A 27,891-nucleotide genomic window follows, 5' to 3' on the forward strand; every position below is an offset into this window, starting at 1 on the left:
TGGCAGCACACTCTTCCTCTCCCTCTCTCTCTCCCTCTCTCTCTCTCTCTCTCTCTCTCTCTCTCTCTCTCTGTCTCTGTCTCTCTCACTCTCATTCTCGCATTGGATTGAACGCATACATGCACAAATATTCTCGTATAATTCGGTGCAAGTAATAGGGTGGGTGGGTGGTAGGGGGGGATTGGAGTGGAGTGGAGTGACGCATTGAAGCGAACGCATATCTATCATTAATATCGCTGCAGTCAGCTGCTGTGTTGTGCTATGAAAAGGCTGCTGCAAAAAAATATACTACACCACACCAACACACACACACACACACATATGCATACGTATGAGCCATGAATGCCGATACAAGCACACACACTTACACACACATGCATATTGCTGGTATTGTGTTTACCCCTTCCCTTCGCTCACCTCTAGCGGCAACAGCAGCTCAACTGACTGCTGAACTACTGCTAACTGCAATTAATCATTTTTCTATCATTTTCAGATTTTTTATACATACAGACAGCCGGTGCCACGATGTGTTTGTGTGTGTGGTGCATAAGTATATACATACATACGTAAATATGCACGCGTGCATGTGTGCATGTGACTGGTAAGTTATGCTTTTTTCACAATTGGCATTTTTTTTTTCTCTTCTTCTTTTTACTCTCGCATTCAAAAATGATTCTCTTGCCTGTGAATTTCACAAGCAATGCAAATTTCAAATATGCAAGAGCAATCGACCACAGGTCTAAATGATTGCCAATAAAGTTAAACAAAAACGCTGAAAGCAGTAATACAATGATTTCCCGTTATCGATTTATCGATTACATTTCACTTCTCAAAAGTGATGATGTAAAATTCGATGTCGTACAACACAACATTTTCATCAATTTTCCACTGTCGAACGTTAACTCTTTCATGCCGACTTCTCAACCAATTTAGTTTGGAGATTTTATAATTATGACTCAGAAAAAAAAACTTTATTTTTCATTTCTTTTGCAAAAAACGATGTACTTTATTATTGACTTTAATTGTTTCCTTCATTTACTACTGTTATGTGGACTTCTTAAAACTAGTTAAGATAAAAAGTTAAAATATGATTGAATAACCTTCCACTATACCCAATAACATCCGTTAATCTCAGTCTACATCTTTCCGAAAATGGCTATTTGATGGTCCAAGGTTTTCCGTTATTTGTTTGGAAGTAGCTCCTTCATAACTGGGACACACAAGAAGCTCAGACATTAAAGCAATCGAAAAACAAACGTTTTCCCAATCTGTTTGGTTATAATATACCAACGGTTATTTTTCACATTGTTACTTATGTTATACAAAAATTATCTTGCATGAACAATTTTGAATATAAATTATAAACGGCGCTAGTCAAAACACTTTCTTTCAAAAACAGAGTCAATAGAGTGAATAATTTTGGTGTTTAAAATTTCAAAGCTGTTTGCGTCAATAAATCATGATCATTTTTCTTTTGCCACAAAATAGTATGAAAATAAGAAGAAGAAAATTAAAGTCAATAATAAGTACATCATTTTTTGCAAAAGAAATGAGAAAAGATGAATTTTTTCCTATGTCGAAACACTTTCTTGACAAACTGTACATATTTAGATACATTTTGACATTAAATTACATCGTTGCTAAGCAAAACGATTTCTAATGGCTCCTCTACTTAGATTAGGTCAATTGCTATAGCTACACATATATTTACGTTTGTATGTGTGTGTGTATCTCGATGCGATGTGGCCATAGCCAAAAAAAAAGTCTTTCATTTTACATACGGACGTGCATATGCATGTACTCGCACACACATGCACACACACACGCACACATCTGGTTAGAAAGCCAAAGGCGAAAACTTTTTGATGGTCATTGATGGTGATACGTCCGGCGTTGAACTCTGACGTAAACGGAAAGGCAGTTGAATGGGGATGTGGGGCTGTGATTGGGTGTCGTCTCCACCCACTACCGGTCAGCAAAACTGCTAACAAGCTGGCAGCGAGCAACGTTGACAGCACTCCCCTCTCCCCCACCCGCTCCACCATTTGGTCGGCTCGGTTGGGTTTAAGTGTTTTATGAACTTGTTTCAATGAAGTCACAAAGTGCGTGCGTGTGCGTGCCTATATATATATATGTGTGTGTGTGTGTGTGTGTGCGTGTGTAAGTAGATATGTATGTACATACGTGCTGCACTTGCAGGTGACATGTGGCAACAGAAACCGTGTCTACGCTTAACCTGACCTGCCGTGGTCTGATTCGACCCTGTCTGGGGCATTGAAGCTTTTAATTTGATTTTCGTTCAAGTGCGGTTTTCGTACCTTCTCCATGTATGTATGTATGTACATACATACGTATACATACACGCATATGCACATACATACACATATCGATGTATGTATGTATATGTGTATGCTTGTGTAAGTTGTGAACTCAATTTTGGCTTTGTTGCTTGCATTGAACTTGAGCTGCTGCTCCCTCTTCATCTTCCGGCCAGTCGAACGTTGTCCTCTAATGAGCGAACCAGCATGAAAAACAAAGAAGAAGCAGAAGAATATAACTGTGTACTCGACTTGATTATGCTCCATATGCAGCTCCAGCACATCTAACATACAGATATAATTCTGTAAGATTAGAACGCTCTTCAAGCGAATATACCGTAGCGAACCGACATTCTATATGCCATGAGGTTTTCTGGGATTTGTTTCAGTTTTTAGTCAATTTGACACCTTTTTATGTTGTCTGCTTAGTGATACCACTCTGACTTGCCCTCACAGGTGCAGTGACCGCAGCGACCGACAGATGGCGATTTTTATTTTATTCTCAAAGATAGCTGGCGCTAATGCCGCAGACAATGCTTAATGGTTTTGTGAAACGTTCCTTCTTCGACTGTTGGTAAGGTATGCTTTATGGGGTTAAAGATAAATACGTAGATTACGTTTACGTCACAAGCCACTTTATAGTAGTCACTCAAGTCTAGTAGTCTAATCGCCCAAATCAAAGCTGAAAACCTTTATACTATATATTTTATACTAATACGGATAACCCATGCAAGTCATTTCAGGTATCGGTGCTTCCTAGTATAGTGCTTACAACGAAGCACCGCTTATCTTTAGACAAGAGTACGATTAGTTGTCAAATATCACTAAGCAGACAATCAATTATTATTTTGTTAGTATTAGTATTGTCTGCTTACTGCTATTAAATTATACGTGTTCGTGTTTATTTAATCGATTAAATTAAATTAATCGATGCCCAAATATAATGATTTTTGCTTTAAGCCGTTCACATAATCGAAATACTAAAATTAAATTAAATTAGGCATGCAAAATATGGTAATCAAAACAAAGGTGCGTCTTCATGGCGTCGTTCTGTTCAAATCGATGCAATTTCGAAAAATAAAGTTCACGGTTAAATATGGTTTAGATTGTAATTTAAATACTGTCATATTCATAAAATACATGTTAAATATTTGTCTACTCAAAATAAACTTGATTAAGTTACTTAAAATGTACAACTATAATGAATCAGCCTAACTAATCGGATTCCTTTTTTGGCTCTGACTGCGATGCAATCTCAAAATTCTGTGAATGCAGCTCAGTCGCTGTGGATTTCGGCGCAACTGGAGCAGGTGGCCTCCGAGCTGGCAGCAATAGCATCTCCAGGGCAGCGAAAGGTGCCTCGACCAGAATATACATAAGGTAGGCCAATAGAAGCGTAAGGCCAAAGTCATGCCAAAAGCGCAACATCTTAAAGGTGTCCATATAAACAAAGTATATACTATAGATATGCAAGATGTGCTGACATATGATGTATGCTTACCACTTGATAATCGCTGAAATAGGTGTTGGTGCGACCAATGCCGGCGTTGAAGTCCACAATGAAAAGGTGCCAGATATAAACGCAGAACGAGAGTTTTGACAGTGGCTGCCACAGCGGCGAGGAGAGGAAACTATTGGCCAGGCCACCATATCCGTATTTGCAGGCAAAAACTACCCAAACCAGAGCCAGTGGCCAGGCAATCCGGGTGAATGTCACGTAGAATGCGTCATTCACCGTGGCCAAATCTTTGCCATTTGCCGCATAGGGATAGAGAGCGAACATACAAGTGAAGATCAAGCCCAAACTTATTAGCCAGCCCAGCCAAACGGATAAGCGATTCAGTTTGAAGGATTTGCCACGATTCACATGCAGATAGTAGCCAAAGATTACACCAATTATCCAGGGCGAGGCGCGTGTATGAGTCGAATTATATATCTTATCATTATTTCTGTAATTTAGGTTAGGTTAGGCTAGCTACTGTTAAAACTGAGAAGATGTTGTCGAATTCCAGACAAGGTTTAATACTCACGAAGCATACCCCATGATCACCATCGTGCTAAAGAGACAGGAGGCCAACAACAGCATTAGCAGCACAATACCGGCAACGGCCTTTTTGCCCCACTTGTAGAGCGCAATCAGCAGCAGGGGAGAGATGAAGTACAGCTGCATGTCCACACCGAGATACCAGCTTTGTGGTACGCACTGCAATTGTGGGCAAAGTGGCAAATGAGTTGAATGTTGTTACACTTTAGCAGAGATCTCGACTGGGTACCCCTACCGTTGCTGTGGGGGAATAGTTCTGCACATAGAGGAAAGTCCATAACCAATTATCTTCGCAGGGAGCAGCGACTAGCCTGTCGAAGATCTTAATGAGTGGTCCACTGCCCAGGAGGGGCACAAACCTCATATATACTAGTATGGCGAGAGCCAAGACAGGTGTGATGCGCAAATAGCGATGCAGATACATCAGCGGCACATTCAGCTTGCCCCTGCTTCTGCAAATGAAAAGTGAAAAAAAAAAGTGAATATGCATATTCATTTGATTTTCGTCCTGGAAATACCCATTAATGTAGTTATAGCTATGGTAATAGTTACCTCTCCATGGCGCGCAGAGCAACCATGGCCACAAGAAAACCGCTGAGGAAGAAGAAAGTGTCCACGGAGAATTGAGCATGCATTATGAACATGCTGTACGAGGATCTAAACCACTAGATATAAAATGTGGGAGAATGCGATTAGTGGTGGTTAGGCTTCTGAGTCACTTAGTCACACACTTACCGGAATTAGATCGATCACATTGATGTTAGGAGTTATGAAGTAGACTGAATAATCATGACCGTATATCACCCATATTATCGATAAGCAACGAATGCCGTGGAGACACTCGATTACATTTGGATTTGATTTACCGTCCACAATGCGGAAGAGCGAACGCGAATTAGCACGTGCCGAGAAGATCTTCACCAGCGATGGCAGTTGTTCTGTAATTGGAAGGGGAATTATCTATGACACTAAATACTTAAGGATCGCGATTTTTTTAATGGCATTATAAGGCTGATAGTTATCAGATCGTAAATCAAACTCACTTTGATCGTCGCACAGAAAGTAATCGATGAGTGTGCACAGGAGCACAGCAGCGCCCAGGACACCAATGATGACACTGCAAGTCAGTCAATGGAGAGCTACAATTTTTGGACAGTGTATTCATTCTGCGTCCTTACTTACATTGTAAATATGGCCAGAAAATCCAAGGGTTCTCGCTCCGCCGTCTGGCAATTGCTGTCATTGATCAGTTCTGTCTCCGGGCTCAACTCAATGTTTAGCAGCTGATTAAAGAGCTTGCGCAGCAGCCTTTCCATATGCTCGCCATTACAGGAGGCGGGAAAGCAAACGGCGGTCTGCACACTGAGCTTACCCATAGCACCTGTATCGATGGAGAAAAGCTTAGCCATGCAGTATTTGCCACGCAGGCGGAGACTTGTGGATTCCATGTGGTGATCGACCCTCACGCACTCGTCAAAGTTGCCTAAATCCTTCACATTGCCATAGAGCAGGCCAGCTGGCAATCGACCCCACGAGTCAATCACTGATCGAAACAGAGACCAGAGACACAATTGGACAATTAGACAGACACTGGAGCAATCTGAGCAACCTCAACACTTACTCCTCAATGCCCAGATGCTGCCCGACTGAACGCCCTGGCTGAGTTGCGCCATTTCCGCCATGCATTGCAGATCCTCTTTATTTGGCAGCCTAGTGCCAGGCACAATCAGATCCACCGCTGTTAGGTTCTGATAGTAGTCTATAAACTCCACCGCCAGACGGCGCATTTGCATCACACGTTGAGCTTGTTCTGTGTATGTATCGGCACTAGCTAGTGCCAATCCGCACAGGAATAGCATAAGCGTCCGTCCATCCATATCCATTTATTTTACTAGGCAGTATTACGAAGCGACTGCTGAACGTTTGAGTTCTAACTGGATTCCAATCCGATGCGATCTATTTTATACTTTCCGTCACAATGATAAGCAGTACTTGTCTAATATCACCATTTATTACGGCTTTAATCAATAAGTGGGCTATTGATTATAGGCTTCTGGGACACACAGTTTTTTACCAGTCGGTCTACTGATTGCCAGTTAAGAATATTGGGTATAGTTGCTCTCTCTCTCTCTCTCTCCCTTTCTTGTTCATAACCTATTTGAATTCAACTAGTTAGTATTTGTTATATACTCAGTAGATTTCACATCTTGTGGAAGAATTAGTCACTGAGATATCGAGACGCAAGGACTTCTAATCATACTCTGGTACAAAAAGGCACAAGTTAAAATTGGGTAGCAACGTCTACTAGGAGACTAGGAAATATATAAAAATTGATATAGAGAAGCTGTTGATAACTTCCTTCTAAGAGGGATACACACTTTCAGATCGTGGGCGTGGTGCGTTGCCCTCAGAAACTGCGCCCTCAAAAACCTGAAATGGATCTATATATATATATATATATATATATATATATATATATATATATATATATATTTGATAATGTAAATCAAGAAGGTGTATCATGAAATTTGATATGTATATTGTTAGTCGGCCCAATAGCATATATCTCCCACAACTTATCAGATAAAGTTACCAAATTTGGAAGGCAGATCGTCTAAAACCGTTTTCGGCCACGCCCACTCCGGTCACCAAAAAATAAAAGCCAAAGTTACCAAATATGGAAGGTAAACAACTATTACTATCTGTTCTTTATTAAGTGTTGTCAACTGCTATCAGAGTATTTAGCCAGCGATTGAATCGTGCCCACTTGTTTCTATATAATAATGATAGGAGAGTTTTTCAATAATAATCTGATGTTGTACTTATGTACACATTTTAACTATATTTAAAAAACAGAAACACTTAGATATTTAGATAAGCTTTCTGTAAATGGTTTCATATGATTATAAGGACCCAATCAAAGTTGTCAAACGAGTCTTTCACTTTGTTAGATTTCTAAAGCCAGCCGTAAATAAAAAAGAACAATTTCCAAATGTACAAGCAATTTGGGTTACATTCAAAATAGCATCAGCCAATTGAACCTCTTAATCTAACTTAAATACTTAGTTTTTCCGTTTTGCACTCGGCCAACTCATGGTCGGGTACGCAAATTGGACACGGTATGTGGAACTGGGCACGCTATTGTAATATGTTATTTTCTCTATAATATATATAGACAATTGTTTGAAACATGTATAGTGTGTAGTCAACACGATGAGACGACGTTTAGAATCGGACTGTCTGCTCTGACGAGCAGGCCTTTATTTTATTGAATATTCTTGAACCTAAATACATTTATTATATTTGTTATCTTACGCAGCAGCTTGTGGTGGCTTCTGCTTCGTAGAGCATCGCATTTTCATACTTGAACAACGATCGGATCGTGTTCTAATCTTATCATACTTCTGACTTACTCAGTTTCTAAGAACGCGTGGTCGATGCCGATCTTTGAACGACATCGCCAACAATTACCAACTAAATTTGATGTCTGTGGCTTTAAAATTGTAGACAGTAAGTAGCTTTATCGAATTGCGATTATTGACCTTATCGATTTTGACACTCCATCTGACTCGGAAACAGACCAGACATGTTCCAATTTTCAAGGCTGTAGCTTTAATAGTACTTCAATATGGTAAGGGGAAGGTATCCTTTAGCTTTCGTGCCATCTGATTAACATACGCTATAGTTGTGCACATATTTGAACAAATAGATGTACCTGGGAACGCTCAGTCACAGAGATGACTGTTTGGTCAAACTAATTTGAATACGAACTGATATTGAATGATCAGCTGTTAATTTGTCAATTTATCGCTATTTACATAACTCTGTTAAATCTTATTCACTTATGTAAACACTACATTGTAATTTGAGTAAATATCGATAGTTTTCATTCGAGCAAGCCAAACCTGGCTTTGTTCCGGTCAAAAATAAACTTGCTCATTTAAATAGTTAAAACACCGCCCAGATCTGAAGTTTCATGTTTGCATAAAAAACGCTTTATGCATCGAACAATGTCTATACACAAATATTAACGAATATGAAAATTTAGGAATAGACATGGCACACTAAGTAAGTGAAAAGCAAGTTTTAACAAACAATAAGAATTATTATTACAAATTATCAAACTACAAATGTAATTGCATCATCCTGTTCTTCTTTTCATTGAATAATTTTTTATCCTATCTGAATTGGGCCTTACGGACGAATATTTTGAAGGAACTATGGCTGCAGGAATGACCTAATTGTTTGCTTGCTTACAAATTGATAAGTATTTTATTAGCAGGCAGATTGCCTGGTTGTTATCAAACCAAGTCGGTTGTATTATTTGGCTGGGCATGCATATGTTAAAGGTCAATAATATGTCAATGTTTTTTTTGTATCAATAAGTCGCATCTTTTAATATTATTTGCTATTGAAGATCGAAATGTATCACTATTCGAGAGACGAGGCAGTTATAGATAAAATGAGGAAAACTTGATCTGATTGAACCTATATTCCAAAGAGACAGACGGATTCCGCTGTTGATCATGAATATATATTATTTATGGGGTCGTGGATGCTTCCATCTGCCTCGTACACACATTTGCACACCAAACCAGGCGAAGACTCACATTAACGATTTGGGAATCTGGAACACTGAGCAGACAACATAAGTGTAGCTGCACGATTACAATAATATATAATAATCTCTAGGGATGCTGTATTTAAAAGTATTTATATGAAATCAAATTTCCAAGAAATCAGTTCTGAAATATTTTTAAATATTTAGGTTTTTCTTTTTCAAAATCATAAACATTACATACTCTTAACCTGATTTTATATACATATTAGTAATTTAAATACTGTCATATTCATAAAATACATATTAAATACTTGTCTACTCAAAATAAACTAGATTATTTCCTTTTTTGGCTCTAACTGCGATGCAATCTCAAAATTCTGCGAATGCAGCTCAGTCGCTGTGGATTTCGGCGCAACTGGAGCAGGTGGCCTCTGAGCTGGCAGCAATAGCATCTCCAGGCCAGCGAAAGGTGCCTCGACCAGAATATACATAAGGTAGGCCAATAGAAGCGTAAGGCCAAAGTCATGCCAAAAGCGCAACATCTTAAAGGTGTCCATATAAACAAAGTATATACTATAGATATGCAAGATGTGCTGACATATGATGTATGCTTACCACTTGATAATCGCTGAAATAGGTGTTGGTGCGACCAATGCCGGCGTTGAGGGACTCGATGAAAACGTGCCAGATATAGGCGCCGTATGAGAGCTTCGACAGTGGCTGCCACAGCGGCGAGGAGAGAAAACTATTGGCCAGGCCACCATATCCATATTTACAGGCAAAAACTACCCAAACCAGAGCCAGTGGCCAGGCAATCCGGGTGAGTGTTACGTAGAATGCCTCATTCACCATGGCCAAATCTTTGCCATTTGCCGCATAGGGATAGAGAGCGAACATACAAGTGAAGATCAAGCCCAAACTTATTAGCCAGCCCAGCCAAACGGATAAGCGATTTAGTTTGAAGGATTTGCCACGATTCACATGCAGATAGTAGCCAAAGATTAAACCAATTATCCAGGGCGAGGCGCGTGTATGAGTGGAAAAATAGATCTTATTCGAAGAGCCATTATTTCTGTAAGTCATATTAGGTTAATATAAGTGCTAAAACTAACCACTGTTAAAATTGAGAAGATGTTGTTAAACGCCAGGCTAGGCTTACTACTCACAAAGAATACCCCTTGATCACCATCATGCTAAAGAGACAGGAGGCCAACAACAGCATTAGCAGCACAATACCGGCAACGGCTTTCTTGCCCCACTTGTAGAGCGCAATCAGCAGCAGGGGAGAAATGACGTACAGCTGCATGTCCACACCGAGATACCAGCTATGTGGCAGACACTGCAATTGTGGGCAAAGTGACAAATGAGTTGAATGTTGTTACACTATAACACAGAGATCTAGATTGGGTACTCTACAATGTTGTCATCGATCAGCACATAGTTCTGCACATAGAGCAAAGTCCAGAACCAATGCTTTTCGCAAGGAAAAGACACCTGCCTGGCATAGGTCTTAATGAGTGGTCCACTGCCCAGGAGGGGCACAAACCTCATATATACTAGAATGGCGAGAGCCAAGACAGGTGTGATGCGCAAATAGCGATGCAGATACATCAGCGGCACATTCAGCTTGCCCCTGCTTCTGCAAATGAAAAGTGAAAAAAAAAAAGTGAATATGCATATTCATTTGATTTTCGTCCTGGAAATACCCAATAATGTAGTTATAGCTATGGTAATAGTTACCTCTCCATGGCGCGCAGAGCAACCATGACCACAAGAAGACCGCTGAGAAAGAAGAAGGTGTCCACGGAAAAAAGAGCATGCGTTATAAGCATGCTGTACGAGGATCTAAACCACTAGATATCAAATGTGGGAGAATGCGATTAGTATGGATCTTAGGCTTCTGAGTCACTTAGTCACACACTTACCGGAATTATATCGATCAGATTGATATTGGGTGATTGCACGTGGTATATATAATCATGGCCGTATATCACCCATATAAGCGATAAGCAACGAATGCCGTGGAGACACTCGATTACATTTGGATTTGATTTACCGTCCACAATGCGGAAGAGCGAACGCGAATTAGCACGTGCCGAGAAGATCTTCACCAGCGATGGCAGTTGTTCTGTAATTGGAAGGGGAATTATCTATGACACTAAATACTTAAGGATCGCGATTTTTTTAATGGCATTTTAAGGCTCATAGTTATCAGATCGTAAATCAAACTCACTTTGATCGTCGCACAGAAAGTAATCGATGAGTGTGCACAGGAGCACAGCAGCGCCCAGGACACCAATGATGACACTGCAAGTCAGTCAATGGAGAGCTACAATTTTTGGGCAGTGCATTCATTCTGCGTCCTTACTTACATTGTGAATATGGCCAGAAAATCCAAGGGTTCTCGCTCCGCCGTCTGGCATTTGCTGTCATTGATCAGTTCTGTCTCCGGGCTCAACTCAATGTTTAGCAGCTGATTAAAGAGCTTGCGCAGCAGCCTTTCCATATGCTCGCCATTACAGGAGGCGGGAAAGCAAACGGCGGTCTGCAGACTGAGCTTACCCATAGCACCTGTATCGACGGGGAAAAGCTTAGCCATGCAGTATTTGCCACGCAGGCGGAGACTTGTGGATTCCATGTGGTGATCGACCCTCACGCACTCGTCAAAGTTGCCTAAATCCTTCAGACTGCCATAGAGTAGGCCAGCTGGCAATCGGCCCCACGAGTCAATCACTGATCGAAACAGAGACCAGAGACACAATTGGACAATTAGACAGACACTGGAGCAATCTGAGCAACCTCAACACTTACTCCTCAATGCCCAGATGCTACCGGACTGAACGCCCTGGCTGAGTTGCGCCATTTCCGCCATGCATTGCAGATCCTCTTGATTTGGCAGCCTAGTGCCAGGCACTATCAGATCCACCGCTGTTAGGTTCTGATAGTAGTCTATAAACTCCACCGCCAGACGGCGCATTTGCATCACACGTTGAGCTTGTTCTGTGTATGTATCGGCACTAGCTAGTGCCAATCCGCACAGGAATAGCATAAGCGTCCGTCCATCCATTTCCATTTAATTTACTAGGCAGTATTACGAAGAGACTGCTGAACGTTTGAGTTCTAACTGGATTCCAATCCGATGCGATCCATTTTATACTTTCCGTCACAATGATAAGCAGTACTTGATTTATTTTGCCAGTTATTACGGCTTTAATCAATAAATGGGCTCTTGATTATAGGCTTCTGGGACAGACAGTTCTTTTGGCTTGAGTTTGATCGTAATCGCTCTCTGATCGCTGACTAATGACGAACGTTATCAGTCGGTCTACTGACTGCAAGTTCAAAGAATTGGGTATTATCTGTCCTAGAAATGGTCTCTCCCTCTCGCTCCCTCTCTCAAGGCCATCTTATTATACTGTGATACAAAGGGTACCAGTTAAAATTGGACAGCAACTTTTGTAACGAGGCTTGAATATTCTACAATTTGTAAGCTAGAGTCTTCATATGTTGGAAAGTGTGTTGCCGGTAATGATAGAAAAAATTATATGGCCACGCCCTCTCTGGACCGGAGAGCCAAATTTGCCAAAGGTAGATTATTATTACTACTTGTTTCAAGAAATGAGAAGAAAAACTGGTTATTTTCAACTGGTATTAAGTTGCTACCAGAGAATTTAACAAGCGACTGAAACGTGCCGACTTGTTTCCATATAATAATAATATAAAATTGTGCTTATATTTGTAAATTTATATGCATATTTTAACTATATTTAAAGATCAGAATCATTTTGATATTTAGACAAGAAGTGTTCGGGAATTCTGTATGATGATATGGAAGGCCAAAAAATTATAAAGACCCAATCAAAGTTGACAAATCAGCCTTTAACTTTGTTAGATATGTAAAGCCGTGAATAGAAAACAAGAGTTTCCAAATGTATAAGCAATTTGAATGACATTCAAAAAGCATTAGCCAGCTTAACCTTCGACACTCAATAGGACTCAAAATCGAATTTCGTATTTCTGTTTTGCACTCGGTTCGCAAATTGGACACTGTAGGTGGAACTGGGTACGCTATTGTAATAACAATATGTTATTTTCTCATTAATTCATAGCTATCTAATCGACAGCAATTTTTGCTGGAAATTTTTCAATAAGAATAAAAGAAAATAACAATTCCAGTTAAGTCCATAATGTTCAGATCCGATCTGCAGTCCCACGATGATTCATTTAATGCTAATCACAAGTAGTAGTTGTTTACAACTGTTAAATATTATAAGATCTTACACTAGACGATCGTTTCGTGTCGTAATCTTATCAAGCTTCCGAATTAATCAGTTACTAAGAAAGCTATTGAGTAACGGTGCAATTTTAAAAGTCACTCCATTCAGCTTATGATATAATATAATAACATATTTGGTTTTCCCCAAATTAATTCCTCAGTTAACAAAGCTTAGATGGGTGATTTGAGGATATTTTGTTGTCTGAGTAAGCATCACAAGCAATTTTATATTTATTATATTGATTAGTCTGAAATTGCATGTGTTCAAATCATTTTTACCGACTATGGTATATTGTATTATCAAAATGAACATTTGAATTTTTGGCGCAACAACCAGCGTTCGATTATTTTTTTTTTAATCGATAATAGATATTGGGACTCATCCACTTTTCAGTATTTAAATGTACTGCATGAATTTTTGGGCATATTTGCTTCGAGTTTCTGTGATATGTTCTAAGCAGCAGAACATTTAGCAAAACGCCAAATTTGTACAAAGCTTAAATTCAGATTATTGATAAGAGTTTAAGTCATCATCAAATTGGATGTACTAGAATATATATGTACATATCGGTTCATGCAACTCTGTGCTTTGCCATTCGGATGAGCACGTGCCGTGCAACCCTGTGTGTACAGAGCTAAGAAGAAGAATATGAGAGTTGACAGCTGTCATCTCGCTTTTCCTTTCTTTCCGGTCTCTGCTCCATAGAAGACGCAAAGTACGTGAAAATGAACAAAAATAATCTGCAAAATAATTGCAAATCCACATAAGTGTTAAGCCAAACGAAATTGCACTGCCAGCGCCGACAATCGCTTCAGCTGCCAATGATCGCGTTGTGTGCATTTTCATATACGCTCACGAATTATTCGCTTTTAAGTCAGCGTCTTGTTAATCAACAACAAGACCAACAACCACAACAACAACAGCAACACAAGTTCTAATAAGTTTTATAATTTTTTTGTATTTTTTTTTTGGTTTGTGCAGCATGTTCATGCCAAAGGCTCATCGTGTCGCCATTTATGAGTACCTCTTCAAGGAGGGTGTCATTGTGGCCAAAAAGGATTTCCATGCACAGAAGCATCCCGAACTGGAGTCGATTCCCAATCTGCATGTCATCAAGGCACTGCAGTCGCTGCACTCTCGCGGCCTTGTCAAGGAGCAGTTCGCCTGGCGCCACTACTACTGGTATTTGACCAACGAGGGCATCGAGGAGCTGCGCAGCTATCTCCATCTGCCACCCGAGATTGTCCCATCGACGCTGAAGCGTCCCACACGCTCCGAGCCACTGCGACCACGCCCAGCGACCGGCGGTGCACGCGGCGCAGCCGATGCCTCCAAGACCGGCGAGGATCGCTCTGCATACAGACGCGCTCCCGGCGGCAGCGGTGTCGACAAGAAGGGCGATGTCGGCCCCGGCGCCGGCGAGGTGGAATTCCGTGGCGGATTTGGACGTGGCTCGCGCAACTAAGCGCCACCCATACAATTCCAGGCGGCTTTTTTTTGCATTACATCTAAAACGGGTTAAATTCTTGAAAATTGTTCCCAAAACAACAAAAACAACACCAACAACAACTGGAAAAGAAACAAGAAAAATGTGTGCATGTTTTGTATAATAATAAAGCAGAACCAAGACGATCCATTATATATATTATATAAAGCAGGCGCAAAGTGAAATACAATTCTTGTTTTTTTAATGTAAAAGTTTGCGCGGGCTTTTTGGCTTGGCCGAAACTGGCATTTTACCAGATTTCCATATTAATGATTAATGTTTGCAGCCAGATCAAATCATAATTATAATTTTATATATATGTAGCCACATAGCCCTTCTGCGAATCCTGCGAAGCAGCAACTATAAAATGTGTCAAAGTATTGTCGGAAGAGTTCACAGTTCATAGTTATTTGAAGTTTCTTACAGTCAAATGGTATTTGCCAGAACTCTCGACGAAGAAAATATATAAATATATTTTAGTGTTTTTTTTTTTCGATTATAAAATTAGTAGTTGCATGCTGAAGCGATTTGCGGAACCAATGTTTCGCCCAAAGCACCAGTTGGAATTGATGAATCTGTTTGCCTTAAGCTAAATGTAAAAAGCAATTCCAGTTTCATTAGTAGCTGCTTAGATTCAGTAATAAGTTAGTTAAAATCATCGATTTCATATATTCTAGACTGCTCGATGGAGGATTCGCTAATTGTAGCAAAGTCATATTTGCATAAATATTATTCAACGGGAATTGTTGGCAACAATTTACATTCATTTATTTATCGGTCGGCAACAACCAATTCAATTGAAAATATTAAGAATTTCAGCGAAAACAACTTTTCGATTTGTGGAAAGTTCAGATCTTTGGAGCACTATTCAAAATGAGCAACTGGGAACTGACTCCGAGGGACAACAATAATAATATAGTAATTGAAATAAAATGCGGCGTTGATAGTATTATTTACAATTTATTGTTTCATTTTTTCTTCATTTTGTTCTATATGTATATATATATATTCTACATCTATAAAAGCAATTCATTAGAGTTTCTAGCCGGGTTTTATCGACGCTTTATGGATATTTTGCCCTTGGCCAAATGCGACATGTTTATCTTGAATTTGCTCTCATTGGAGCGCTTCACCCAGATCTGGAAAAGATGAGAAAAGAATGAATGGGGATTCAAGTGATGAGTGGGGATGGGCTAAATACGTACGACTTCGTTGCCGATTGCTGTAATTGTGGCAGCAAACTTGTTCATGTCCTTGCCTTCGACATAGACCTGCTGGCCGCGACAGAACCAGCGGCGCTCGTAGAGCAGCTTGTTGTCCTCGATGCGCGTTTCCACGTAGCTGTTCGCCTCGACGAGGAGATTGTGGGCCTGCTGTTGCTGCTGCTGATGTTGCTGCTGCTGCTGGGAGTTCGTGTAGGAGCCCATACCGTTCTGTTGCAGCGGCAACGGTTTGCCACGCTGTATCATCTTGAGATCGGACTCGATTTCCTTGTCGTCCAGCTGGTAGACGAGCAGCTGGCCTGTGGCGGGCTTGCGACGCTTTTCGATAACCGGCAGCGGCTCATTGGGTCGCCGTCGCAGCTTGCGGGTGACTGTCGTCTTGATCTCCATGGAATCGTTCGTCAGCTCCAAGCTGTAGCGTTCGTTTTCGATCTGTCGCTTCCGATCCTCAAAGTCAGCCAACAGATTATCCTTGAGGTCCATCATTTTCTCGTCGAACTCCTTCTGCGCGGCCTTCTTCTCCAGAATGTAATCGCGCTCGACACAGTCGCGCATGTAGTCCTTGTAGATCTCGTTGATGCGCCGGCGCTCCTTCAGCTGGTTGTCCAGCTTGCGCAAACGCTTCATATACTCCGGGTGCATTAGCTGATTCAGCTCCTCCAGCTGCTTCTGCAGATTGATCAGTTTGTGCTGGTACATTCTGCAAAAACGCAAAGATGTGGCAAGTGTGGCAAGCTATTCTATCATATTTGCACTTACTGTTCTTTCAGCTCGCTGTTGATGCCACTGTTGCTGCCAATATTGATGTTGTTATTGTTGCTGCTGTTATTGTTGTTGTTGTTGCTGTTGTTGGACGAAGTGCCGTTAGTGCCGCCATAGCGAGTCGGGCTGCGAAACTCGGTTTCACTCGCGTCGTCAGTATCTGCAATTGCCAAGCATTCCATTCAAATTGAAATTGAAAGCATTTTCGTCTTTTTTGGCGGCGTTGAGCCCCAAAACCAATCCGACTCTTCTTTTTTTTTCTTACCTTCCTCGCTGCGTTCGTCGCCAATCGACTCGTCGTCGTAGTTATCGCCCGAGTACAGTGTGCAGTAGGCGTTCATTCTTCTTCTTGTGTCTGGGCACAGCGTGGCGAGCAATTTTTGTTTATGGCAATTGGCAATATATAATTTTGTCAGTTCTAGATTGCAGCAATTGTTTATATTTGTTTCCCTAGGAATACACACACACATAAACGTAAGCCAACTATAAGTGTTGTACAATGCATTTCGTTAGCTGATCTGGTAACGCCATAATATTATCGATAGCCCTGGCGGTGTGTGACCAGACATATCAATTTAAGAAAATTCAACTCAGCGTAGCCATCTTGAAATTTCACTTTATATATTACAGCGCTCAAATTGAATAAATACGTTACATTTGAATCAAACGATATTATAGAGAGATATTGGAATTACGCCCTTATTCATATCTAATGATCTACCCAAACAATCAATCAATCAATTGAAAAGTTTTCGATCTGCATTCATTTTTTACGAACTGATTAATAATAGCGAAAATAAATCGAGAACATTCCACATTACAAATCGCAAGTATTTATGTAGCATTGTTTATGAATCATGCATTATGAATGCATACGCTAATCGGAGCAGAGTGGTTAAGCTAAGATTCCACCCACGGTTAATAGTGCCCACAACTTTATACACAGACCGATGTATGTACATATATGAACATATGTATATATATTCTGTATATTCCATAAGATTTTAATTTGTATAAACATGTTTGAAGCTATGACAACACAAATATTCAAACAATATATACAGGAATAGACATTACACATTATGGTTGAAGCACTTTTTATTTTGCTTGCCAAATGTTGCTGCTGCCTCGAGTGCTGACACATATGCACGTATATATATATACATATCTATATATATATAAATATATAATATATATTCTAGCGCTGTCGTCAAGCAGTGACGCCCACGCGATAGATCTATTTGCCTTAGTTGAAAAATTGGCGTATTATACATCAACTAAAAATTCCATGCTAAATCATCTCAAGCGAATTTTGATTGATTTGCAGTTGTCCGGCCTTAAAGCGGGGCGAGGTAAAATGAAATGAGAAAATGTTATAAGATATGTATATATAGGAGTATACACACATACATACATAAGTACAGGGCACTTTCGCAAATTAGAAATAATTACTATAAATACTATTTTGAATTTCGCTATGGATTCTTGTTTGTCTCCAATATTTCAAATTTCCTGTACAGCAAATTTTCGGAAAGTTTTTAAAAACCTGTAATGATCCAGTGCAATCTTCGAGTAATCACTGTATCTCCACATATATATATGTATGCATGTATGTATGTATGGTATGCGTAAGTGTGTATGTATGGATAAGTGTATCTGTGTGATGCTAGAGGCAGATGAACATTCTCGACGCTGCTATGGGAAATTTGTTTTTCTTAATTTGATCGTTAGTCAGTCTTGCTTCGCATATTGCAAATGCACAAATATTTGGACTTATTCGCATTATGTCCGTATGTACAGTTGCGGTAAAAATAATAGTAGCGCTAATTCTCAAATCATTTAATTTAAAATCGAGATCTTTTCCAAATCTTCAATATGAGGAACAATTCAATTCTGCTAGACAAGGAATTTTTGCATCCCTTCTGGGAATGCTTCAAAATATAATTATTTTCCAAATATTAAACGTAGTAAAATATAACCAGATATTATATCTAGTTTTAGAAAAATTATTTTGCTGCAGTCAAAGCTGAGAAAACTTTAGTATTATTCCAATACTATAATAATGATAAATTTAAATAATAATTTAATAAAAATACATTTTAAAATAACTTTATTACTAATAAATTTAAGGACTTTAATTTTAGTTTATTAATTAATTTTGTAGCTTAGCCATTTTTTATTGTTTACTCATCTTCAGAATTGAATGCTTGTGTTTAAATAAAATTTACATATTTTTTAAGCAAATTATTTTTTGGTTGACATTTTTCAAAACATATGTGGCCACTACTGTTATTTTGACCGTACTGATGTAAATGTGAATATTTTGGCGTGCGTTTCTGTCGCGTAGTCTTAGCTGAGATTGAGATCGAGATCTTTCCCACCTTCAAGGTCGACAATTTCGATGAAAATGAGTTTATTGTTTGGACAGTGGCATTAACGGCTGTCGCTGTTAGCAGCATCCATCCATGTGGGCGCTGCCGAAAACACCTCAGCAGCAGCTGATGATTGTTATTTTATTTTTGAAATTCATGATTGAATTTATTGTATTACCCATATTTCATTTTGGTGTTTTTTTTTGTCGTGATCGCAGCGATTCGTGACGAGTGCATAAATTTTTAAATCAATTGAAAATATTCATAATTAACAGCGCACTCAAATTATTTGCAAGGGCTGATGACTTCTGCGGTTTGTCACCGCACCGTAAAAGGACAGGCTCGATATACACACATGTGTCGATATGCGATGCCCAATGTCATCGATTACTCATCTCGTTTTGCATTTGTTTACAAACAAATCGAAACGATATGGAAATGTGTCGCCAACGTTGCCACCACCCACATGTTTTGAGCAAAACACGCGTATGTGTGTGTGTGTGTGTGTGTGAATGTCTGAATACGCACTTACACATGTGCATATTATTAGAACGCAAAACTGATTTGTAGCTGGAGTTACAAAGTGGCTTAAAGTCTGTCGTTCTTTGCCCTAAAACGGCAGTGATCATTAAATTTTGAACCGGTTGACATTGCCGTTACCGGTTACTGATTATTGGTTACACTTCCACCCCCACAATGTTAGCAATGCGTAACAGAGACAGAAAACACCAATAACTGTTTGTTTATTTTTAGCTGGTTAAAGTTACCCGATTTACTCTGTATACTTAAATTTAAATGAATATTCATAATAATGTAATTTAATGTGTAAAGTTAGTAAAGCCCTAAGCATTCCAATAATCTTGTACTAAAAATAAGGTCCTGTCAGTCTGGCAATTTCAGAGCATTGTCATGTAAAGTTAAAAATGAAGATGGTCGACAATTGAATACTTTTCCTTTGGTAAGCACGTGTAGCTACAAGTCTGTCGATATGCCTGACGTGCAAAACTGTAACTGAGCATTCGTAGGGCAGGCAGGCAGGCTGGAGAGCATTCGCACACTCTTCCCTCACACTCGACCACTCCCAATTACCGTCCCATTCACACTCACATTCCATTCGCAGTCCATTCACTTGTTCCTTGCCGGCGAGAGAGCTACGGCAAGAAAAAGAGTGTAAGTGGGCTGTGTTGGCGATGTGTGTGATGTGTAGATGTGTGGGTGCCATTACTGCCAGTCGCTGCCATGTTGGCTTTACTTTGTGGTTCGCATTCGCATTCTCTCTTGGTCTCGCTCTGGCGCTCTCTCTCTGTGCTTTGGTGTTCTCTTTTGTGGTTACGGTCGCGGCGTTGGTGCTGAGCTATAAAAGCTTTCACATACCGAAAATGCAAAACAGTCAAACAGAAAACTTTGAGGCGCGGTGAATTGTGCGATCCGAGTTATTCGAACTCATACACAAACAAATACATACATAGAAGAAAACATTTGTGATTTTTTTTGGTTCTGATTAGAAAGTGAATATATATATACACAATACAAACACAAGCTGACCAAGTCCAATTGGTAGAAGCACCAAGAAAACTACAGCGGTGCGCGTGAAAACAACCCGAAACAGAAGCAAGAACAAGAAGCAGCTGCAAACTCAAGAAGTTTTGTAGTTCTATTTATCCACAACACACACACATCAAAGAAACAAAAATGGCCGAGGCTAATAAGAGAAATATTCCCATCAAATTGGGAGACTTCAGCGTTATCGATACGGAATTCAGCAGCATACGCGAACGCTTCGACTCCGAGATGCGCAAAATGGAGGAGGAGATGGCCAAGTTTCGTCACGAGCTGATGAACCGTGAGGCGAACTTCTTCGAGTCAACCAGGTAAGCAATCCAACGTGATAGATTCCAATCGGAATGTGCTAACAAGTCTCTTTTCTTGACTTGCCTGTGTGTGTGTGCGGTGTGTGTGTGTGTGCGGTGTGTGTGTGTTTGCGTCTTGTCTAATTTTGTTTTGGCCAGGCTCTTAGCACCAGTCTAAAACGTTGAATTGTTTATCAAGATAAGGGTCAATTCCGTAATGGAATCCAATGGTCTTTATTTGCTTCTATATACATAGTTATATTTAGTTTGCGATAAAACTGTACTAAATAGAACAGTAAATGTCGGCATAAATTGTAAAGAACTAATTAATTAATTGAAATTCATATTTGTAAGAGTCGAATGCTGAAATGCAGCTATTTCGGAATATTCCAGAATATATCGAAACTCATATCTTGGAGTAATAGCTAGAGATATATAAAGAGAGAGAAAGAGAGAGAGAATATCGATTATGAAAACGGTACTTGAATATGTTTGTTTTCTAAAAAAATATCTTGAACTTTGCTAGATTGTGAAAACGATACTCAGCACTTATGAGCAAGTTACGTACTCTTTAGGATACCCCAAACATTTTCATCTAAAAATAGGCATGCTATGGCATGGTAACATCATCATCATTATCATCATCACCATCATTATCGTCGTCGGCGCCGACAGAATGGCTGGATTACGAACTGGGGCTAAGGCCATAACGGCACTGAACGCCCCAGATACTCACACACACATTTTCTTATGTTCTATATATATATACATATATTTGTAGATATGTATATGTGGGGGAATGAGTCACTTTGGTTTTCTACAACATTGCCCCTCCAACGATTTATGTTTATTCGTTCTATGGCCGAACCGCGTACCTCGCCTTCCGCACCATATGCGCATATTTCAAAACTGCAAAATATTTTTATGTCAATTTATTTATTTTTTTTTTTCATTTTTAATTTTTTCACTTGATCATTTTTGGCTGGCAAACTAATCGCAGATTTCCCAAATACATATACGCATACACAACAGATACAGATATATATATATATATATATACGTTTGTTGGTGTCTGCCATGCAACCCTGCTTATAACGGTATCCCATGGTTGCATTCAAGAAGAGATAGAAAGAACAAAAAATATACATATTTCTGCACACAATATGATGTGGCGTAACGGAATTATAGCGTATAGCTGCACGCACACAAACATACACAAACAGCTATTATGCAGACATGTGAATATATAATTCAAATATTTACTAAATAAACAGACAATGTGAAGGCGGCGGTTAAAGATTGAAGCAAAACAAAAATATGTACATAGAAATGTGCTAAAAGAGCACATAAAGATGTACATGCTATTTACACACACATTTGTATATATATGTATACATTTATACATACTTATGTACTTCTACACGTCTAAAGAGAGCTGCGTTGACGTTGACGTTGCCGTTGCCGTCGCGGTTGCGCCTCGCTGGCCTTTCAATCTTTCAATCTTGTTTGGCGGCGACGCGTGGGCGCCACTTGATGCGAATTCGAATTCGAAAACGTCTATCGCTTTAGCTTGGCTTCGACTCGGCTAATGATGACATAATCAAAGCGATTTCTTGTCTTCATTGCATTTGCATGCGCGATACTAAAGCCAACGCTAGCGTTCGCATTATCATTATCGTTAACGGTAACGTTAGCGTTAACCCAAGAAAAACTTTCTAAGCAAAGTTTCGGGTTGCGTGCGGCTTGCTTGGAAAACAACTTTCGCACAAAAAGCTGCGTTAAAAGTTTTGTCCAACTGAAAATGAACCGAAATTGGTTTTGTTTTTGTGTTCGAGGCCCATCAATGTCTCACATTGGATGACCGTGCAACCGAATTCGGTAATGGGTGCTGGGTGGTGTGGTGAACAGTTTAGGGTAGGTAGAATAGGATAGGGGTGGGAAAATTAAGCCATGACTCATTTGGTATCGAATATTAGTCGGTGTTTGCATATTAGCTATAAGGACAGACAAACCCTCAAAGGGCCCACTGCGGGACATCTGCCGTTGGCTGTGTAATGGATGTGTAAAATCAATTGTTTGTTGTTGGGTGTTTAAAAATAAATGATCACGTCATTGGCATCTGGGTTCGACATACACATGTACAATAGACAACTAATTGATTTTTCTAATATACTCTATACGCTTTGAAATTGTACTTTTCCTCTATTCTGTATAGAACTGTACGCTGTGTGTATAAATATATAGAAAATGATCAAGTGCTATTTAGTTCATTCAAATTCCAGATATAAAACATATTCTTTGTGTGTGCATAAATACAATCGATCGATTGGTCGGCTTTTAATTAATACAGTGGTAGTGTCACAAAATAAAAACACTTTGGTTCGAGATCACTAATTATAGTTTGTACAGTATTCAATTTATTATATCTTAATTCCATATTGCGTATTCGAATCAGAATATATGGAAATAGCTCTAATAGACCAGTTAATCTAATTCCCGAGCCCCACTGTCCTTGAATAAATTGGCATTGTTCTCGATGCTCGCTGATTATTTGGCTTTGTACACAATTCCAGGGTAATTTAAAGCGTCCCCGATTCAATTTGCAGCTCAATGGGCGATCTGCCAATTGTGCACACAGAGAGAGAGAGAGAGAGAGAGAGAGAGAGAGAGATAGAGAGAGGGAGAGGTTGGGTTCGGGGTTGAGTTGGGGATCAGCGGGATTGTTTATGCAAATAACTCGTTCGTACATACTGCAAACATTCAAAACTTGTCCCGACCGCATCTATATACATTCCTATGTATGTAAATATGTATCTTTTCACTTGCACCCGGTACGTTGACTTGGCCAACTGAAGTGTTAGCCGTTTATGGATAGAGATTAAACGTCGTATTTGTGGTTAATCATCGTGGCATATCATATTTTCGTTATTTCGATTTATTCTGATATGGTCAAAAACCATAAGTAAACAATATCAGCAAATTTAATTTAAATTTAAAATAAACATTCAAATGTATGTGATTGTGCATATTGTAATATTTCTGTTAATTTATGTACTGCCAATTTTGCTTAGGCGTGATGCAACTGATGATGCTGTCGGTGATAAGTAATGGCCAGATGATATCATGCTAATTTTTAGCACAAGCATTTCGTAAGCTGTGCGAGATTCGATGACACTTGTAATCGTTGTGGATCGATGATCGATTGATCAGCTTGAGTGCCTTGCTGGCTGCTCACCGATTAGCATTTGTTTAGTTGCAACTAAACTCAACGACACTTGATATGCGTTGTTGTTTTTGTTTTGCTTTTTTCTTTTCGTGTATTTTGTTGTATTGTTTTTTCTTTTTGCTTTCCTGCAAAGCTTTTTCCATAACAATAACGAATAACGCAAAATAATGCATGACATCATCAGAAGCGGCGGCAACGGAGCGAGAGAGATTCGAACTTGAGCGTATGCCGTCGTCAAGTCTATATACAGCCATACGTATGTGTATGTGTATGTGTGCTGTCCAATCGAATAGAGTCGATATATATATATATATATGTGTGTATGTGTGTGTCTGTCTGTTAGCTTGTGTGCTGTGTTTTTGGCTAGCCGTAAGCAATTTAGCGCCAACACACGACTGCTGTGTTCCGGCAGGTGCTTTGACTTCCTCTACTCTATGACTGCTACTGTAGCTCCGCTATAGCCAATAAGCCAAAGTTAGAATTAACGGTTTTCACGATTAGTCACACACGAGCGTACGTAGGTAGGGCAGCCATCTATATGTCTATGTGTGGGTTGCATTTAACAGAAGTTAGTTGCTGCACGGTTGTCGGCAGCAAGGTCGGCTTCGGGCACGTTTACAGATGCCAGTCTATGGCACGCTTATCAGCTTGTCAGATTGCATGTGTGTGTGTGTGTGGTTATGCATATGTATGTGAGTATTTGCTCGAGTGTTGAGTAGTGTGCGTGGTCAGAGATCTCGGATGGCAATTACGGTTCATTGGTCTGCGTTACTCATTTCATTTTCGGTTTTCCGTTTCTGTGTAAGCTATGAGTGCATGTGTGTTTCGGTCTGTGTGTGTGTGTGCGTGTGTCTGTATTTGTGTGTTTGTGTATATAATGTGTATAAAAGCTTTTAGCACCTTAACTGTTTAAGTTGACATACAAATTAAAAATAATGCACAGATCAACTGTTAACAAAAAGCTTTATCTTCTAAATATGTGTATATACATATATTTATATATATACAATATCTTTCTTTATTTCTTTCTTCCCTTACAATAATTACATGCTGCTTTGGAAATAAAAACAACTGCAATTAAAATACATACCTAAACATCTCTTTAACTGATTTATAATATTTTCCTCTTGAAAAGCTCTACTAAAAAAACAACAACTACAACCAGGTACTCTATCAAATATGCTATAAAACTTCACGTGTTTCTTTTTTTCTTGAAAATATGTTTTATGTACAATTTTCAGTTGGTTTATTTGTTTAGTTGTTGCTAAAAATGCTACTCTCCGAAATACTGACTGATTTGTTAATAATAACCACACATCCATATATATGTATGTATGTCAGTGTTGGTAAATACTTATTTATTTCTTGAGTTTTACACACATATGTACATCAAAAATAAATACACTTTGAGTTTGCACTGTATTTTGACTGACAGATTCGTGTGTTGTCACTTAACCAAAAGTTTAACAAATTCATTTCAAAAAACACACACACAATCTAAATACATATATGCACATATATATACATGTATACATACATGCACATAAAATATACATACACAAAATCATATGTGGAATATTTGGCAGGTGTTTTAACATTTTCTATTGTTTAGAGTTAAGACAGCATTGAGAGTTCAACCAACTTGAAAGTTGCCAGATTTGGTTTCGTTACACTAAAAACACTAAATAACTCTTCCAGTGCGAATATGGGATAATCTGTGAGCCACATACTTATGTCTTTTTTCTAGTTATAGAAAATGACTCAAACAGAAATTTGGAAATGTCTGGCTGGTTGGCCAGGTTGGCGCCTGAAAATCTTGGCACCTATGCCAAATGCTTGTGCCCATTGTGTCTGAGCAGCAGAGCAAGAGAAAACACTTAAATCACCGAAAACATTTGATTTAAGTTATTTACGAGTTGCCGAAGATTAAATACCGTTGCGCACATCATATAGAAAATGATCACGATAAGTAGGAGGCTATTTCTAGCAACTGAAACAACAAATGATTAGAATATATATACGCCAATAAAATGATTTCTGTAGACTAGATTGCATTAAGGTCAAATCCAATCTAAGATAACTTCATCGGCATATACATATATATATATTTATATATATATAGATTCCACCCTCTAAAAGGATATATGAAATGCAAATGAAATATGCTTGTGCTATATATACATATACATTCAAACATATGTGTATATATATACCCTGTGAGCCCCACCCCCCCCCCACCCCCCCATCCGCATTTGCTGTCCCTTTTTTGTTGAGCTGCACAGCTGCCAGCTGCCGTTATAAATTATAAATAAACGCTGCTCCAGGGCGGAAATCCCTGATCGTATTTAAAAATAAGTACGTTGTACGGTTAGGACACATTGCTGCAACTGCAACTGGAAGTGCTGCAACAAGCAGAGCTCAGCTCATACTTCGATGTGTCATCAGTTGCATTTGAAGCGTGTTTGACAGCGGGTTTTACATTCGCCAAGTTCCCAATATCGATCTGCATTCCGATTTGAATTTGGTTGACGTAATGGAGGCATTTACACGCACCTTTCATAAAACGTTTCGCACGAGCAACACAACAACAACATCAACAAGAACAACAAAAACTTCGACAAGGTGTACAATTTATGATTTTGTAGAAATAAATTATGTACGCAATTGTAATTAGTTATGTCACCGTAACCAATACGCTGTATTCATATTTGCATTATTTATTTTGCAGCTCAACGACAAACTCAGCACTGCCATCGCGAGTACCCAAGCAACAGAATTACGTGTCGGACATTAGCTCGCCCTTGATACAGGTATGTAAATCTCTCTAAATATCTACATTGTGCTGAAAGAGAGCCAATCCAACTAATTGTTTATTCATCACTTATTGTATTGCAGGATGAGGGTGATAGCAAAGTGCTGAAGCTGCGCTTCGATGTCAGCCAATATGCGCCCGAGGAGATTGTTGTGAAAACTGTCGATCAGAAGCTGCTGGTAAATATTTATAAATTTATGGACATATATTAAGGCGTATAACTCATATATTTTATTCATATTTTCAGGTGCATGCCAAGCACGAGGAGAAGTCAGACACAAAGAGCGTGTACAGGGAATACAATCGTGAATTTCTGCTGCCGAAGGGCGTCAATCCCGAGTCGATACGCTCGTCCCTCAGCAAGGATGGTGTCCTGACCGTGGACGCGCCATTGCCCGCCCTCACTGCTGGCGAAACTCTGATTCCCATTGCGCACAAGTGAGGTGGAACAACAACTGGTTGCGGTAGCATCTTTCATCCCCCATGTTGAGGCCAGCTATCCAAATATCCCGTGCGCCGTCAGCGTATTTCTAGCACCTACTAAAATCGCAACAGATGATTAACCCTTCAGAACTTTTGGGGACATCACAGATCAGAATTCAACAATTGGCCGCCTATATGATTATAGAATTTTTTGTTTTTGCATTAAAAGCTAAATATTATAATACTGACTTACTTCTCATACTTAACTGTAATAACTTAAGTGTAATGCAAATTATTATTAAATTTGATTAATTTAATTGATATTTATAATTCTCGCAATTAAATGTTATTATTTTCTTGTCGTAGTCGCCAAACGCATTTGTTTTTATACCCGCCTCCTTAGAGGATATTATAATAAAAAAAAAACTCATTAAAGATGGGATCGTATAACACCAAAACTTGCATAAATCTACTATATATTGTTGCTTATCGCTAGCAGCTATTGTATCTGAGACGTGTCAATCATTCCATTTTCTC

General features: G+C 39.3%; 5 protein-coding genes across 6 annotated transcripts; 2 read left to right on the top strand and 3 right to left on the bottom strand.

Moving 5' to 3' along the window:
- Window positions 1–3,418: 3,418 nt before the first annotated feature.
- LOC6565654 (nose resistant to fluoxetine protein 6) lies at window positions 3,419–6,289 on the bottom strand. The gene is made up of 9 exons (XM_032738990.2): window positions 5,984–6,289; window positions 5,545–5,905; window positions 5,406–5,479; window positions 5,098–5,300; window positions 4,915–5,027; window positions 4,598–4,814; window positions 4,349–4,521; window positions 3,820–4,267; window positions 3,419–3,746 (listed from the first exon to the last, which is right to left on the bottom strand). The coding sequence occupies exons 1-9, from the start codon at window positions 6,243–6,245 to the stop codon at window positions 3,534–3,536; spliced, it is 2,064 nt and encodes a 687-aa protein (XP_032594881.1). The 5' UTR covers window positions 6,246–6,289; the 3' UTR covers window positions 3,419–3,533.
- Window positions 6,290–9,101: 2,812 nt separating this feature from the next.
- On the bottom strand, window positions 9,102–12,049 carry LOC6565655 (nose resistant to fluoxetine protein 6). The gene is made up of 9 exons (XM_001992726.3): window positions 11,735–12,049; window positions 11,296–11,656; window positions 11,157–11,230; window positions 10,849–11,051; window positions 10,664–10,776; window positions 10,340–10,562; window positions 10,090–10,262; window positions 9,539–9,995; window positions 9,102–9,465 (listed from the first exon to the last, which is right to left on the bottom strand). Exons 1-9 carry the CDS (start codon window positions 11,994–11,996, stop codon window positions 9,253–9,255), a joined length of 2,079 nt encoding a protein of 692 aa, XP_001992762.2. The 5' UTR covers window positions 11,997–12,049; the 3' UTR covers window positions 9,102–9,252.
- Window positions 12,050–13,835: 1,786 nt separating this feature from the next.
- Window positions 13,836–14,876, top strand: LOC6565656 (40S ribosomal protein S10b). The gene is made up of 2 exons (XM_001992727.2): window positions 13,836–13,915; window positions 14,182–14,876. The coding sequence occupies exon 2, from the start codon at window positions 14,183–14,185 to the stop codon at window positions 14,663–14,665; it is 483 nt and encodes a 160-aa protein (XP_001992763.1). The 5' UTR covers window positions 13,836–13,915; window position 14,182; the 3' UTR covers window positions 14,666–14,876.
- A 750-nt stretch (window positions 14,877–15,626) lies between these two features.
- On the bottom strand, window positions 15,627–17,135 carry LOC6565657 (sin3 histone deacetylase corepressor complex component SDS3). The gene is made up of 4 exons (XM_001992728.2): window positions 16,937–17,135; window positions 16,669–16,831; window positions 15,892–16,609; window positions 15,627–15,825 (listed from the first exon to the last, which is right to left on the bottom strand). Exons 1-4 carry the CDS (start codon window positions 17,010–17,012, stop codon window positions 15,739–15,741), a joined length of 1,044 nt encoding a protein of 347 aa, XP_001992764.1. The 5' UTR covers window positions 17,013–17,135; the 3' UTR covers window positions 15,627–15,738.
- A 3,225-nt stretch (window positions 17,136–20,360) lies between these two features.
- Window positions 20,361–27,684, top strand: LOC6565658 (heat shock protein beta-1). Of its 2 annotated transcripts, XM_001992729.2 has the most exons (5): window positions 20,361–20,914; window positions 25,255–25,284; window positions 26,848–26,929; window positions 27,015–27,110; window positions 27,179–27,684. In XM_001992729.2, the coding sequence occupies exons 1-5, from the start codon at window positions 20,736–20,738 to the stop codon at window positions 27,371–27,373; spliced, it is 582 nt and encodes a 193-aa protein (XP_001992765.1). In that variant the 5' UTR covers window positions 20,361–20,735; the 3' UTR covers window positions 27,374–27,684. The 2 variants fall into 2 exon arrangements, with proteins under 2 accessions (XP_001992765.1, XP_032594859.1); XM_032738968.1 differs by lacking the exon at window positions 25,255–25,284 and having other exon boundaries at window positions 20,417–20,914.
- The last annotated feature ends 207 nt before the right edge of the window (window positions 27,685–27,891 follow it).

Source organism: Drosophila grimshawi, unplaced genomic scaffold (genome assembly GCF_018153295.1).
Source record: "Drosophila grimshawi isolate 15287-2541.00 unplaced genomic scaffold, ASM1815329v1 contig_848, whole genome shotgun sequence".
NCBI lineage: Eukaryota > Metazoa > Arthropoda > Insecta > Diptera > Drosophilidae > Drosophila > Drosophila grimshawi.

What these genes read in the sequence shown, in the direction of transcription:
- LOC6565654 (XM_032738990.2), bottom strand. Translation starts at nt 6,245, where the DNA reads ATGGATATGGATGGACGGACGCTTATGCTATTCCTGTGCGGATTGGCA. An exon ending in GCTCTGCGCGCCATGGAGAG is followed by an intron (nt 4,815 to 4,914) that starts GTAACTATTACC and finishes TTTCATTTGCAG; the next exon opens with AAGCAGGGGCAAGCTGAATG. An exon ending in GTGATCATGGGGTATGCTTC is followed by an intron (nt 4,268 to 4,348) that starts GTGAGTATTAAA and finishes CCTAAATTACAG; the next exon opens with AAATAATGATAAGATATATA.
- LOC6565655 (XM_001992726.3), bottom strand. Translation starts at nt 11,996, where the DNA reads ATGGAAATGGATGGACGGACGCTTATGCTATTCCTGTGCGGATTGGCA. An exon ending in ATCTGATCGATATAATTCCG is followed by an intron (nt 10,777 to 10,848) that starts GTAAGTGTGTGA and finishes TTTGATATCTAG; the next exon opens with TGGTTTAGATCCTCGTACAG. An exon ending in GTGATCAAGGGGTATTCTTT is followed by an intron (nt 9,996 to 10,089) that starts GTGAGTAGTAAG and finishes TATGACTTACAG; the next exon opens with AAATAATGGCTCTTCGAATA.
- LOC6565656 (XM_001992727.2), top strand. Translation starts at nt 14,183, where the DNA reads ATGTTCATGCCAAAGGCTCATCGTGTCGCCATTTATGAGTACCTCTTC.
- LOC6565657 (XM_001992728.2), bottom strand. Translation starts at nt 17,012, where the DNA reads ATGAACGCCTACTGCACACTGTACTCGGGCGATAACTACGACGACGAG. An exon ending in CGACGAACGCAGCGAGGAAG is followed by an intron (nt 16,832 to 16,936) that starts GTAAGAAAAAAA and finishes TGGCAATTGCAG; the next exon opens with ATACTGACGACGCGAGTGAA. An exon ending in AACAGCGAGCTGAAAGAACA is followed by an intron (nt 16,610 to 16,668) that starts GTAAGTGCAAAT and finishes GCGTTTTTGCAG; the next exon opens with AATGTACCAGCACAAACTGA.
- LOC6565658 (XM_001992729.2), top strand. Translation starts at nt 20,736, where the DNA reads ATGGCCGAGGCTAATAAGAGAAATATTCCCATCAAATTGGGAGACTTC. An exon ending in AACTTCTTCGAGTCAACCAG is followed by an intron (nt 20,915 to 25,254) that starts GTAAGCAATCCA and finishes CCTCTTGAAAAG; the next exon opens with CTCTACTAAAAAAACAACAA. An exon ending in AAAACAACAACTACAACCAG is followed by an intron (nt 25,285 to 26,847) that starts GTACTCTATCAA and finishes TTTATTTTGCAG; the next exon opens with CTCAACGACAAACTCAGCAC.